General features: G+C 38.8%; 1 protein-coding gene across 3 annotated transcripts in view; it reads right to left on the bottom strand.

The window, feature by feature from the left end:
- The window catches only part of SLF1 (SMC5-SMC6 complex localization factor 1), a 48512-nt gene that overhangs the window by 13159 nt on the left and 20812 nt on the right, over positions 1-14541 (bottom strand). For all 3 annotated transcript variants that reach the window (XM_081940964.1, XM_081940965.1, XM_081940966.1), the window contains 7 exons: positions 13870-13923; positions 12587-12739; positions 11346-11512; positions 9131-9268; positions 7762-7924; positions 6238-6385; positions 2540-2685 (listed from right to left, as the gene is read on the bottom strand). In XM_081940964.1, coding sequence (XP_081797090.1) covers positions 2540-2685; positions 6238-6385; positions 7762-7924; positions 9131-9268; positions 11346-11512; positions 12587-12739; positions 13870-13923 — 969 coding nt within the window. The remainder of the gene's footprint in view (positions 1-2539; positions 2686-6237; positions 6386-7761; positions 7925-9130; positions 9269-11345; positions 11513-12586; positions 12740-13869; positions 13924-14541) is intronic.

The following is a 14541-nucleotide window of genomic DNA, read 5'->3' as shown; positions in this document are numbered from 1 at the left end:
TTTTTTCACCGTGGGTTCCGTGAATGGGGTTCTGGGACCCTCAATTGAAGCCGGTTCTGCCGGATTATCCTGTGAAGTAGAAGCTGAAGCAGAAGATGGTAAATTAGCAGCTTTAATGGCCTTAAGAAGAAGGGACTTGAAACGATCAGTAATCCGGTAAAGGCAGGCGTATCTTGGGTGACCACCTCGTCATCAGACAGGTCTGAGTCCCGCAGATTATCTTGCTCCCCACCAATTGAGGCCTGAGAAGTAGAGGCAGAGGGATCAGGTTGCTGAGCCGCAGCAGAAGATTTATGCTTATGGCCATGTGATGGAGCAGGTTGGGGTTGCTGTTGTAGGCCAGCAGCCATGACCTGTTTAATGGTTTCAGCAATAATGGTTGCCATATCAGCAGGAGAGGTGTATATAGTGTGGGGGCCCCCAGAGCCATGTGTAATCGGGAGGGAAGCCTGTTCAAAGGTGCGTTCCCTATTGAGAGGGACATCAAAGAAATTGCCTCTGGTGCCAGGTTCCATCGAAGATAAGGACTCAGAAGACGACAATTCCCCTTCTGAATAGGCCGGGGGGGGGGGGGGTGAGGGCCCATGTGAGGCAAGACAGGTGGAGCTGGGGACGCCACTTGCTGATCCTCGGAGGGAGGGAGTGCTGGGCAGTTAGAATGTTGTTGTTTTGGGGCCCTCTGAAATTCTCTCTCAAGGACCTTCTCCCTGTGCTCTTCTGCCCTAGTAGTCGCTTTAGAGACCTTGGGGTTTACTCCTGAGGAAGGGGCCTCTTTGGCTTGCCTCTTCCTGCTGCTCTTTGCCCCTGATGGCCCTGCATTCGCCAAACAGTCTCACCCGTTTGCTGGCTAGGCGCTCCTGATCACCTGGGGTGATCCCGTGTTGCTGGGTACTCCAAAAGGCTGCTGTAGAGTTCGCACCTTTTTTAAAATGTCCAAAATGGCCAACTTTCTTTCTCTGAGGCTTTTCCAAGCCTCAAAATGGCCACCGCTATCTTTGTGGGCTTTTCCGACCCGCAAAAATGGCCACCGATACTAAGTGTGGCCAGCGATCTGCAGAATGGCCACTGGACTCACCTGGAACTGCTGCGTGCTAAGCGGCTGGTCGTGTCCCGAGTGCCCAGAATCAAGGAGCGCTGCGGGAAACAGCCGTGGAGTCGTAGCTCGTGAGCTGTGTGATCTGATTTCAAGGCAGGCTTCCTGAGCAAACTCGTGGCCACAGGCAATCAGATGGCTGAGGAGAGGCAGCCAGAGATCAGTTTTGAGTTTCCCTCCAATTTGTAGAATAAAGGATTATTTAAGGAACCAATTTAAAGGAACAACAATTTTTTTGGGAAAAATTCACCAATTAAAGATATAATTAAATAATTTGGAGGAGAGATCAGGGCCTGATGACATCATAAGTGTAGACTCAGTCCGACTGGTTAATGGATGGAGCATACCAGTCTGGCTGCTGTCTCTACGATAACAGGAAAGCTTTTGAATTTTTACCCTAGCCCTGCTTCCTATTTCACAAAGAGGGAGGTCAGCCATCATCTCCTTCCAGACATCACCTCACTAATGCATGAGGGAGACTGGTCTCATCCATTGTGCTGCCTTTTTCATGGTTAAAAAATGTAAAAAGTATAGTAATTTCCATTGTGCAAATTCATGGCTAAGCAGTTAATGCAGAAGCAGATGACTTAGCCTTCCTTCCTTCAACAAATAAAATCAATCTTTATTTAAAGAGAAAACATAATTTCCTTTTTTAATGTTATGTATCAATATACAAATATTCAGTGTTTGAAGAGTACAGATACAAGATGGGAATGATCTGATACAGATGCAAGGTTTTTGGGTGGAATTTAAAAAGAGACACCGCAGGGATTTCAATGTATTACAAATCATAAGAATGTGCAGATGTGCAAAATACAAAGGTATGCAAAATGCAAATAATATTTTCAAACTCAGTTGGTTATCAGCCTTTCAATGTAGCCCGTCAAGATACAGATTGCACGAGTAATACTGGAATTCCTGTTTTCTTGATATAGGGTATAGCAGCAGGATTTTGAAAGCTTGACAGCATTTTCCCTCCCTCCCTCGTACACTCAGAAATTAAGGCAAAGCAAATTTTTAGTTTCTTTCTGGTATTTTTCTTAAGTCAGGAGTCGCCAAATGGGGCAATTTTATGACTTGTGGACTTCAACTCCAAGAATTCTCCAACCAGCATAGGAGTTGAAATCCACAAGTCTTAAAGTTGCCAAGTTTGAGACTCCTGTCTCAAATCAACTCTTTAATTATGGGTTTAAATCATGCTAACAGCTAATTGTTGTCATACTGTTTCTCCAAGATCATGTTTATGGTTCTTCATACTTTGGTAGCTTCTTTATGTACTGTATATGACAGAGAGCAGGTTTTCCTTGAGAAGATGGGGATTGGGGACTTCTACAATCCACACACTAGGACTGATAATCAGGCAGATTCACAACAAGAAAGAGAGAGAGATGAAGCCAACAGTAAAGGACAAGTCAGAATAACCTTAAATGAGTGAATGGCACTTACCATTTTTTGAAGTGAAAGCAGTTCATTAGGAAGAAGAGTGCTGTTTTGGAAATACAGATTTTTAAACACAGCTTCTGCGACAAACATTGCAAGCCACAGAGATGAGATAGAAGAAATGAATACTTTTAATTCCTCATATGAAAAATCTAAAAATAAGATGACCAAACATTAAACCTTAGACCAGTAATCTGGGGAAAAAAACCAACCTTGTAATATTTGCTAAGCATCAAATTTTTGTAGTATTAATAAATAAATTTTTTTTAAATAATCACTCATTTAATAATCTGAAGTAAAAACTGATTAAATTGATAAAAAGAGCAATAAATTCCAAGGCAAATTTTCAAGCTTAAATTAAAAGCTACATATCTCTAAACAGAATCTGCATCTGTTAAAGCATAAATTCAGAAAAAACCAATGAGTCAATTTGGCATTTAAGGGAAAAATACAAGGCAATATTCTTATTAATACAACTAAAATTGTTACAATTTTAATTACAATCTCAAAACCTTACCAGGAGCAACATTGCCAATATGCTTCCACATACTTACATTTACATTATGTCTACCCAAATTTAATATTTGGTATAAGCTATTGGTGATTAACACAATTTTCTACCTTCAAATCTTGGATGTAGCTCATAGTATATGTTGTAGTTCTATATTGTCACTTTGAAGCAGGTACAAGAATATAGCTCTTAATTACAAGCTCTATCATCTATGGGGCATGTCATGCAATGGCCAATTTTAAGAATATATGCCTTAAAATATTTTTAGCCTTATACTTCACCATATACAGTACTTTACAAAAGTTCAAAATAATTCATTAGGAAAGTATGGATGAGAAGTTCATTTAAAAAAAAATTTTTTTTGATGGTATATATAATCAATTTGTATTCTGCATACTATATAGCCAGTGTTGTGTAGTGGGCATCGGGCTAGAAACAAGGAGGTTGGGAGATTTAGTATTGCCTTAGGCATAGAGTGAGCTGGGTGATTTTGGGCTAGTCACACATTCTCAGTCTAGGAAACCAGCAATGACAAATCATTTCTGCAATCTTGCCAAGAAAACTGCAGGGACTCATTCACTCAGCAGGAGTCAACAATGACTTGAAAAAAAAAACACCACCCAAATTAAAAGTGCATACAAAGATGAAAAAAGAGGAAGGTGTATGTTTAAACAGTATGCATATACATAGTGCCAAACTACATTCTATTTTTGTATAGTTTGCTGTCCTTTGGTTAATATTAATAATACATGTGGCTTTTGTCTCCTTGGTCAATTTGTGATATTAAGATACTCAGAATGTCTTAGAATGACAATGATTAATCTCATTTAAGTTAACAGATACAAGTTATAGTTTTTTTATAGCATTAAATCCTTTACAGTCATAGTTGGTGACAGCACCTAACTGATTTGACGGGTACTGAAAAAGGAATGCAGGGTTAGTTCTAATTAGTACATGGGTGAAAGACCATCAGGAATCCCAGGTCTGTAAACTAGGTGAAGAAATTAAGAAAAACATCCCCCCAAATACCCAGTGGTATATCATCTCCATATGTTTTGAAGAAAACAATATTTGACAAGGGAGATTTCAGTTTACAACAACTGCTAACCAATTTGGCCTTTTTTATGGACATTGGTAGTCCTTGCTTAATGAATGTTTAGTGACAGTTTGCAATTACAATGGTACTGAAAAAGTAACTGGTCCTCACAGTGGTCCTCACACTTACGACTGTCTCAGGACCCCCCCAGTTGCATGATCAGCATTAAGATATTTCACACCTATGGTTATGACTGTGGCAGCATCCCCTGGCACAGTTTGTGTATTTCACAGCCACCTTTTGATAAGTAGAATCAATGGAGAAGCCAAAAGTTAAACCATAAGTTGCGGTCACATGATGTCTTGTTTAACACAGAGAAGTGAGTTTTAAGTCTATTTTGGTCACAGGAGGTCTCAATGTGTTGTTTAGTATTATGGGGGAATAACCTTTGGGGGGTAAAAGTGGAGGTGGGAAGCCCACAGCTACATCACAGACAGGAAAAAAAATCTTCTCTACCATGTCAGGTTTTAAAAGGAGAGAGAAAGGTTTTTACTTTCAGACTTGAAACATTCTGTTAAATGCCCTACAATAAACTAGAATTAACTCATTTGATCACATTTCCTGTCTGATCTACTTTGGGAAGGCTGACAGACAGAGTTGCTGGTCCCAATTGAGGCCATTAAACAAGAATTGCCTGTAATCAGTACCTTAAAATTATAGTATAAATGATAAAGAATTAGTGTAATGTTCCACAAATTCAAGGGATATAACATGGGTAGCTTAACAATGTCAATCATTGGATTCTGAGATAAAACCAAAAAGTTCTTGAGAAGGAATGTCAAGAAGAAAAGTTGCAGAGAATTAATAGTAGTTGAAGGCTCTACTGCACATATTCAAAAAGTCAAACAAGTTTTTCATTTATATATAATATAGGCTGTAAATAACAAGGGCTATAATGCTTAATTCTTAATTACTACCGTATTTATCGGCGTATAACACGCACTTTCCCCCCCGAAAAATAGGGGGCAAATGATGTATGCGTGTTATACGCCGATATACGCCAGGCGATATACGCCAGGTGCACAGAAAAGGATCACGGAGCGCTTCACCCCAAAAGCAGCTGCTTTTCTGTGCGCCTGGCGTTTAAAACATCCGGCTATCTATCTAAACGCCAGGCGCACAGAAAAGGATCGTGGAGCGCTTCGCCCCAACAGCAGCCGTTTAGATAGATAGCCGGATGTTTTAAACGCCAGGCGCACAGAAAAGCAGCTGCTGTTGGGGCGAAGTGCTCCGCGATCCTTTTCTGTGCGCCTGGCGTTTAGATAGATAGCCGGATGTTTTAAACGCCAGGCGCACAGAAAAGGATCGCGGAGCGCTTCGCCCCAAAAGCAGCTGCTTTTCTGTGCACCTGGCGTTTTAAACATCCGGCTATCTATCTAAACACCAGGCGCACAGAAAAGGATCACGGAGCGCTACTCAGCGGGGTGTGGGCGAGAGGAGGAGAGAATGGATGAGCCGTCTCTCCTCTCCCAGACACCTGACTAAAACACTTTCTTTCGCCCGCGGAAGAGCTCGGGCGGGCGAAAGGAAGCGCTTTAGACAGCGGGGTGTGGGTGAGAGGAGGAGAGAATGGATGAGCCGTCTCTCCTCTCCCCGGACTCCCGACTAAAAGTTAATAAAAAAAAGGAAGGAGGGAAGGATGGAACTGGAAGGGAGGCAGGGAAGGAGGGAGGGAGAAAGGAAGGATAGGAGGATAGGGAAAGAGGAAAGAAGGCAGGCAGGCAGAAGGGAGGGAGGTGGAAGGAAGGAAGGAAGCATAGATAAGCAGGAGGGAAAGAAGGCAGGCAGGCAGGAGGAAAGAGGAAGGAGGGAACTGGAAGGGAGGCAGGAAGGAAGGGAAGGAGGAAGGGAGGGTGGAAGATAGTAGCAGTGAAAGCAGCAGTGTTCATAGTTGCTTTTACTGTCCTTTTACATTATTTACCTTATAAGTGGTAATAATATTAATAAAAAAAAAGTTCTGAGCTACCCTTATTTTGCTTCAAAGTTCTTTATTTGAAATTTAAATTTTTTTCCTGAAATTTCCCTCTTAAAATGAAGGTGCGTGTTATACGCCTGTGCGTGTTATACGCCGATAAATACGGTAATTATTAACATTACCATCACACGAAATGGCAATATAAGAAGCAAGGTCATCAGCTACAGAGGGCAACATATTTCTGTCCATTATGAAGCCTGAAATAATCCAATATTCCACAACAGCTCCCAAAATTGAATTTAATAGTTCAGCTATTTCATGTTTGAAGACCTGGAAAAGAGTACAAGTTCTATATTGTTATTGTTTACTAACATACACTCAAATTAGTCTCTATATTATTCACTTTAATAAATAAAATGTTTTCTGAGTTGCTAGGAGTAAAGAAATTACTGGTTTAAGATGGTGGGCCCAATCTGAAGCTACAGAAGCTATCTATATCTATCTATAATCTAGCAGGGGTAAAAGATACAAATACTTTTAAAGTTATTTTTCAGCAGAATAGGACTTTTTAAAGGGAAGTTGGAATTAATGAGAGGGTGAAGCATGCTGAACTTCATAGAAATTGGTGTGTGGGGGAGAAGGTTGAACATCTTTTAAATCAGGTTGGTTGTTTTAGCAGGCTGTGGGATGACACAGAACACAATTATCATTTTTGTGAAGAATACAGGTAAAACTCAAAATTTTTTCGAGTTTCATCTGTATATGACAAAATTGAGACTGTGGGTCTTTTGTGAAAAAGAAAGGGCTATTCATTAGGAATAACAATTCTTCTTCCTCGTGTTAAGCAGGTAATTGTCAGGTTTTCAGATGGAACATAAGGGATTATTTTGGTGCTCTTTTCCATAAAAGCTAGCTAATACAGTTAAGGAAAAAGATATGTAGGATTAGATTCCGATAACAATGAAATAACTTATATGATAAAACTGGAATGTCTCTCAGCTTTTAAAGATCTTTTTGTCTTTCCACATGCTATCAAAAGGAGGCTGGTCACAAGGATCACTAAGAATAGAGGATGTAACTATATTGCATTAGACATGTTAACAGCACTACAGGTAGCCTTTGAGTTACGAGTCTTTGGACTGGGGCAGCTAAGTGATGCAGTCATAAAGCATGATGTCATATAGCAATCCAAGCAGTTCCGGTTGCCGCTGTAACCCCAAGATGCACAGGTTGTTAAATGGGAAGTGGCAGGAGTCCTAAGTAAAAAGCAGAGGAATATGGTAGGATGGCTAGTGTGCATGTATACAAGTGGAGGGAAACTGAGGGAAGGAGAGCTTGGGTATATGCATGTTAAGGGTAGAGAGGTCGAGGGAAGGACTGGGTGCATGTGTGTGAACGCAAGGAGACTGAGGAAAGGAGAGCAGGGCATGGCACATAGGAAGTCAGGAAAGACTTGTCAGATCAACTTGTGACCTTCCCTGCCGGCTTTCACACTGACTGAGAAAAAAAGCTGTTGCCCAGAAGCAGTTGCTATATGTATACTTCATATGCATAGGTATTTATATAATAATCTGTACCATGCTACAAAATATCAAGTCTGTATTACACTGAATGCAACAACAAATATTAACAGAGCCTTTCTGAAAGTGGGACATGTAAAAATATTATTTCTCCTTCTTTATATTTATATTAGGTAAATCACTTACATCAGTTGTCCTGAACTTTTCTCTGAATGAATATATAATCCAGTCTATTAGAATATTTGTTTGTTTGTTGAAAAGCACTGAATCGTTTCCTAACCAAAAGGTGTTCAAAAGAACAGTCTGTGGCATCACTAGTGGATTATGTGAGTCACTTCCTTCATAAAGCCTGTAAAAGAAATTTTCATTTCTGGATTTAACTACTTAATTTGTTAAGACTTCAGTATGTTGCATATTTTCCATAGTTTAACAGTATAACAAAGAATTTATAGAATGTGTGATAAACAATGAAGTGATGTTTGAGGCCTCATGTAAGTCATACAAAATGTAGAAGCTTGCTATCTTGTCGTTTAGAGGCAGCTTCTTGAAGAACAAAATATTTTACTCCCTCTGTTATTTCAAACAAAGGACTATAATAGATGAAGTTCAATAGATTAACCACAGCATACAATAAATATGAGCATCAAGATTGCCTATTAGCAAAGATATAATGTAATATTTTTCTCTTAATTTATAAGATTATTTTTGTTTGTGTGTAGGAAATTCAAAACTAAGAAAGAAACTATATATAAAATATTATGGAGAGCAAGGCAGAAAGGTGAAATCAACATTAAGTAACTCCTCATGGTCTATCTAATCAGAGTTAAACAGCCGGGTGCCTTTGGATACAAGACCTGTAATTCTCAAGCAACAAAGAAAATGATAGAATTCACAATTTCTGGAAGATACCAGATTTCCCATGCCTGAGCTAAAGTGGACTCTCATCCCACAAATATGTCCTTAAAAGTTGTGGGAAACATTATGATTTATATAGTAACTAAGATAAAGATTATACATTTCACAGGAAGGAACTGCATTCTGGAAATTTAGAACTGCTAAACTGTAATATGTAATAGCTGTCTCTTAGTTCTCCAAAGCACTTTACAGTATATTACAGCAAATTGAGATATTTATTTGCAGGTTGTGTAAAATAATTTTAATTTGCTGCAGTTCAAATAAAAAAGAACACCTTAAATACCTAAAAATATTGTTTTTAAATACACATCACACAATAATTAATTTTTGTAATAGGGCTGTACACCTCATTGGGTTTGAAAGCAAAAAGCTGCTTTGCAGCACACATGGACAGATATGTAGACCCTTGCCTGAAACTCTTGAAATCAAACATCTTTCCTGGGTTAAATGACAGTGCGCTGGATAGCTGTACAATCTCAGGAAAAGTCACAGCTGAATCCAAAGTGATGCACAGCCCTAATATTTAATGTATACATTTCTAAGTAGAACAGCTTATATCTGAAACAGAGAACACATTTACTGTAAAACAAGATCCACCTTAAAAATATAAATGGAAAGGCTAAAAGGAAAAAAAATATACCTTCTTCTTAATGCCAACACTTCAGCCTCAAACAAATTCGTAACAAATGTCAACAGTTTTTTGTGAAAAGTTCTATCCACATTTGTAGTTTTTGGGTCCGTGATTGAATGACAAATATTATTGTAATAAAGACAAGACCTGTAGAGGGGAAAAAAACCACACAATAATGAAGATTCCCTCAATTTCACATATTTTCATGTACCGTTTTTATTTACCATCCCGACTTTTACATTTAAATCCAATTCTTCATGTTCTGAGAGTGTCCTCTTTGTTGTTACATCTTACTGGAACAGAGATCTAATTTTGCAAAACACTGCTGAGCATAAAAAAGGATTGCTGATAGGATATAGAAAAGAAATTTCACAAGGATACTTTCAAAATAAAGAAATAACTACTGTGTTTCCCCGAAAATACAACAGGGGCTTATTTTCTTTTGCCCCACGAAATATGGCCTTGGGCTTATTATCAGGAGGGCTTATTGTTTTGGGGCTGCCGAGCAGCTGCTCCCTTGTGAACTGGCTCCCAAAGAGCCGGGCAGAGCCTCAGGGGCGAAGCAGCCATGAGGTAACTATGCTCACGAGCAGCCACCCAGCAAATCCCCTCTCCAGCTGGGCAGAGCACCATTCACTGACCTAGGGGGTATTCCTAAGGTGCCAAGCCATGTGGCGCTCTTCCCGCCCCCCAGCTCCTGCGGCTTGGCACATTCGGGATACCCCCTAGGTCAGTGCACAGAGCTCTTTCTGGCTGGAGAGGGGAGCTGCGTAAGCGCCTTTTCTGCCCGCAGGCTCACCAAGCCCTTCCGCAGCTCTCCCAGGGCACTGCCGCTGCTAGCCGCTGCTGCCCGCCGCTGCTCCGCTCCGGCATAACTTCCAAACTCCAAAACTCGGGGCCGAGTCTTCCAGCATTGGCCGCTCTAGGAGTGCTCTCTATGGTGGCCGGCTGCCTGGCAGAGAGTCTTCCGGACAGAGAGTCTTCCGGACAGAATCTTCCAGCAGCCGGCCCACCATAGGGAGCACTCCTAGAGCGGCCGATGCTGGAAGACTCGGACCAGAGTTTTGGAGTTTGGAAGTTATGCTCAGAGCGGGGCGGCGGCGGGCGGCGGCAGTGCCCTGGGAGAGCTGCGAAAGGGCTTGGTGAGGCTGCGGGCGGAACAGGCGCTCGCACCCCCCCTCTCCAGCCAGGTAGAGCTCCATGCACTGACCTAGGGGGTATCCCGAATGTGCCAAGCCGCGGGAGCTGGGGGGCGGGAAGAGCGCCACATGGCTTGGCACCTTAGGGATACCCCCTAAATAAGTGAATGGTGCTCTGCCCGGCTGGAGAGAGGATTTGCCAGGCGGCTACTCGTGAGCATAGTTACCTCATGGCTGCTTCGCCCCTGAGGCTATGCCCGGCTCTTCGGAAGCCAGTTCACAAGGGAGCAGCCACCTGGCAACTCTCCCCTCCGGCCAGGCAGAATGCCACTCCCCAACCTAGTCGTATCCTGAAAGCGGCAAGCAATATGAGTGCTCCACCCCCAGCTCCTGCGACTTGGCGCTTTTGGGATAACGCTAGGTCAGTGAGCGGTGCTCTGCCTGGCCAGAGGGGGGCTGTTCAGGGGGTTTATTTTCGGGGGTGGGCTTATATTTTTGCCCACGCGAAAAATGTGGCAAGGCTTTAGTTTCGGGACAGGTCGTATTTTTGGGGAAATACGGTATATATAGTTTTTTATTGCACTGCTGTTCAATGTGTACATAGAATTATATAAAATAATATCTACAACAAAGTGTCATAACTCAGGAAAGTACAAGGTGCTTCAGAGATCATATGTTTTTGATGATCTATTGCTCTACAATTACAGGCTTTACTTATTATTGTGAGGTTATTAAAATCCAACATTTGTCTGACAACACAGATAAGCACAGCAAGTTTTTTTTTTAAAAAAATCCTTGTATCTTTGTACACACTTGAACTATAATTTTGATAGCAAAACCATTTAAAAATGGTTTTGCTCATGAATCTCTTCATCTTAGAAAATGTACATCTGATATTAAAGCAATTAACCTTTTTGCTAACTTTGATTGCACTCAAAGCTTTTTAAAACTTATTTTTCATATCTTTTAATAGTAGCTGTTCAACAGAAAAAAAATTCTTAACAAACATTCACTTCATATGAAAATGAAAAAGCAAAACTATTTGCTGCTTCAGCAATGATGTAATAATTCCATTAAGGTTTTACCTGACAAGCATTTCCATCAGAGACCATGTTCCATTCTTACAAACAGGACACTGAAGAATTTCAAGGTAATATCTTAGCACAGAAGGTGATTTCCAAGGAGGATTGTGTTCGAGGAGAGTATACATTATATGAAAAAACTGGACAGAAAGGGTAGGGTCTGAATTGCCCTGTAAGAAAGCATGAATGTGTATCAGTTTCATGTTCTGCATCAAACTTAATCTGATTATTATTTTATTTTATTTTAAAACTGAATGTCTTGAAGAATTTAAAAGTGATTTATGTCATACTCACAAACAATATCTTTCTATATTTTATCAAATAATATTCTTACTTTTGGAGATCTGTCATTTAAGCAGAATCTCTACTTCAGTACTATCCACTTTCTTCATAACAAAGTTGAAGGTAGTATTACAGATGATTTTGACAAAGTTAAACACTCTTATCCCTAACCCAAATACCATCTTCTCAAAAAAAATGAAGCACTGGCTTAGCTAAATGGTATTAAATTGGCCAACTATTTCATTACAAAAGCTTTCTCAAGAAAACTATATACTGTCAGCTAAGCCGTCTAACATTTAGAAGGCGAAGGAATGCTGATAAGCTGTGAAAAGTTACTGGAAGATGAGCAGAACTTTGGGAAAGCAAAGGAAACTAACTCCCTAGACTAGGGGTGTCAAACTTACATCATCATGGTGGCGTCATGTGACATATCGTGACTTTCCCCCCTTCGCTAAACTGAGTGGGCGTAGCTAACACGTGACACATCTGGTCCATGGGCCGTGAGTTTGACAGCCCCGTCCTAGACAATATTCATTACATGCTGCTTCTTTGCTCTTTTAAAACACCGCTATCTTTGTAGTCCTGTCCCCATTATCTCATAATTACATCCCAATAGTCTCACTGATCTCTAAGCACGAGATTTTATATCCAGTGAAATGTCTGGCTAATATAGCCAATTGTATGTATAGTTTAAGTCTACAAAGAGGGTGTTCAATCCCAGCTTTCTTTAGGCCTCTCTTTGGGTCTGCCTCTGTCAATAAATTTATGCTTAATGTAATGTATCTTGGTCTTTGGCTTAAGTGTACATCTAAAAATTATATCACAATGTACAAAGGTACAAAGATTATTATACAATCTTAATTTTCACAATCTCAATATAAATAATTGAGTTTCACTGTGGTTAACACTTATAATTTCAAGATGTGCTTTTTTTTTTACAGTAACAAGTAAGATGTTCTCACCTGGAGAATATGCTCTAAAAGAGAATGAATTAGTTTAGCAGGAGGAACACAATCTTTTCCAGAGAAAAATTCTGTGATTGCAATTGGTAAAAAATGATCATCCACTAGTTCTTCCAATATCTTGTTTTCCCTGGAACAGGAAGCATTGTCAAGCTAAGAAGTAAAAATTTTAAGAATTATTATTAACATATTTTTATTAGGCGTTAATAAAAATAAACAAAATCTTTCTGAATTCATAATATGAATTAGTTGACTAATCAATTATAATTCCGTAAGAACATAATTTAACAGCATAAATAATAACTTGAAATTTGGGTGATCGGAGAAACAGAAATTCTATTTTGACTGGTTGATAGCTGGTATCCACAATTTTACAAAAATCTTCATTACATTTGTTTTTATCTTATACTTGATTATAAACAAAATAAATTAATCTAAATTTTCAGACCTAAACTGTTTTTAAGACTTCACTTTCAAAAAAAGTGTTACAGATATACTGTATTTAGATTAAAAAATTGAAACTGTGAATATATCTGTTGTCCAAAAAAAATATTCCCACAAGAGTGCTAGTACTGAAACAACAAAACATCTGAGATGACAAGACATTGTTGTTTGTTATCAGTATGTTTTAACCAGGGATTTCATGTCCTGTCAATATTAATTCACCGTGTTATCTAATGTTATCATTAATTGCAGGATTCACACCTTAAACAAATGTTCAATTACTGTGAAATATGCATTTGTATTGAGATATTCCTGTCAATATTTCAAAAGTCATAAAAGATAGGATTACAATAGTATTCAAGCATATTTAATTACTCCACAGTAAACATTTTGAGGTGATCCAAATAATTAAAATACAGAATTTTGTGCACATTTTTGAACATTAGTACTTGGGACTGCAATTACTATTACTGTTGCTGAGCATAACCAGTTATAACCAATGAAAATTGGTTCACATTTTTATAGTAACAAAGGTTATTATTACTTCAAGAATTTGTTTTTAAACATAATATGGGTACATTAAACTAGATTTTTTTTTACAGTTAGGAGCAAGCAGTTGCAGTTCCATACTCACTTAAGCAAAAACCTACGGCTGTCAGTAATCTATATTATAGTATCACATATGCTTAGTATCTCTGGGTAAAAAAGAACCTGCTGAAATTCAGTCCTTTCAGAATAGCATTTATAATGAAACAAAAGGAAAAGAAAAATATGTGAATGGATACACTTTGCATGTCACTTCTAAGCATCCTTCTAACTTCATTATTTCAGAATCTTACCTCCTTGTTGCATTCCACCTTCTGGCCCATTTGAGTATACTTGCTTAGCATTGCCTGACAGTTAAAAACAAGTTGTTCTTGTTATATTCAATTTGTTAAATGTAATGCAGACAAATATTACATGACAAATTAAATAGGAATTTGGTTATCGGTCCTGCTAATATCTAATAAGAATACTGATAATTATAGTCAAATTCATTTAAAGGACTTTACAGATGATTCCTCTTATCTATTTTTTTCTGATAATACTTTACTATTTTACATTTTTTGTAAAATACATGTTACGTGCATATGTATTTTCTTATTGCAATTTCCTTATTTCACAAAATTTCCAGTAGGCAGACCTATTTTTAAATGGTAAAACAGATAAAAACAGATCTCTATATTTTTCTGCTACTTTGCCCTCTAAATGTGTAGCCCCTGATATGTAGAATGTCAGAAAAAGTATAGTGTTACAATCATTTTTATTAATGGTTTTTTAAGATTAATTTCTATAAAAACACTTTTGTACAATTGTTAGCAACTTTACCCTCCAAAATAGTACAAATTGTTCAGAAAGGCCTCCAACAACCTGAAAAGACTTTGGAGGGTTCTAGAGGAAATAATGCTTATTAGGTTTCCATTGTTTAAAGTACGTATCAAATTACCTGAAGTAACAAGTGTAAGACTGAA

This window comes from Natrix helvetica, assembly GCF_964273705.1.
Source record: "Natrix helvetica genome assembly, chromosome: 2".
Taxonomy (NCBI): Eukaryota; Metazoa; Chordata; class Lepidosauria; order Squamata; family Natricidae; genus Natrix; species Natrix helvetica.
The sequence above is the reverse complement of the archived record's forward strand: the minus strand, read 5'-3'. Positions and strand labels throughout refer to the sequence as shown.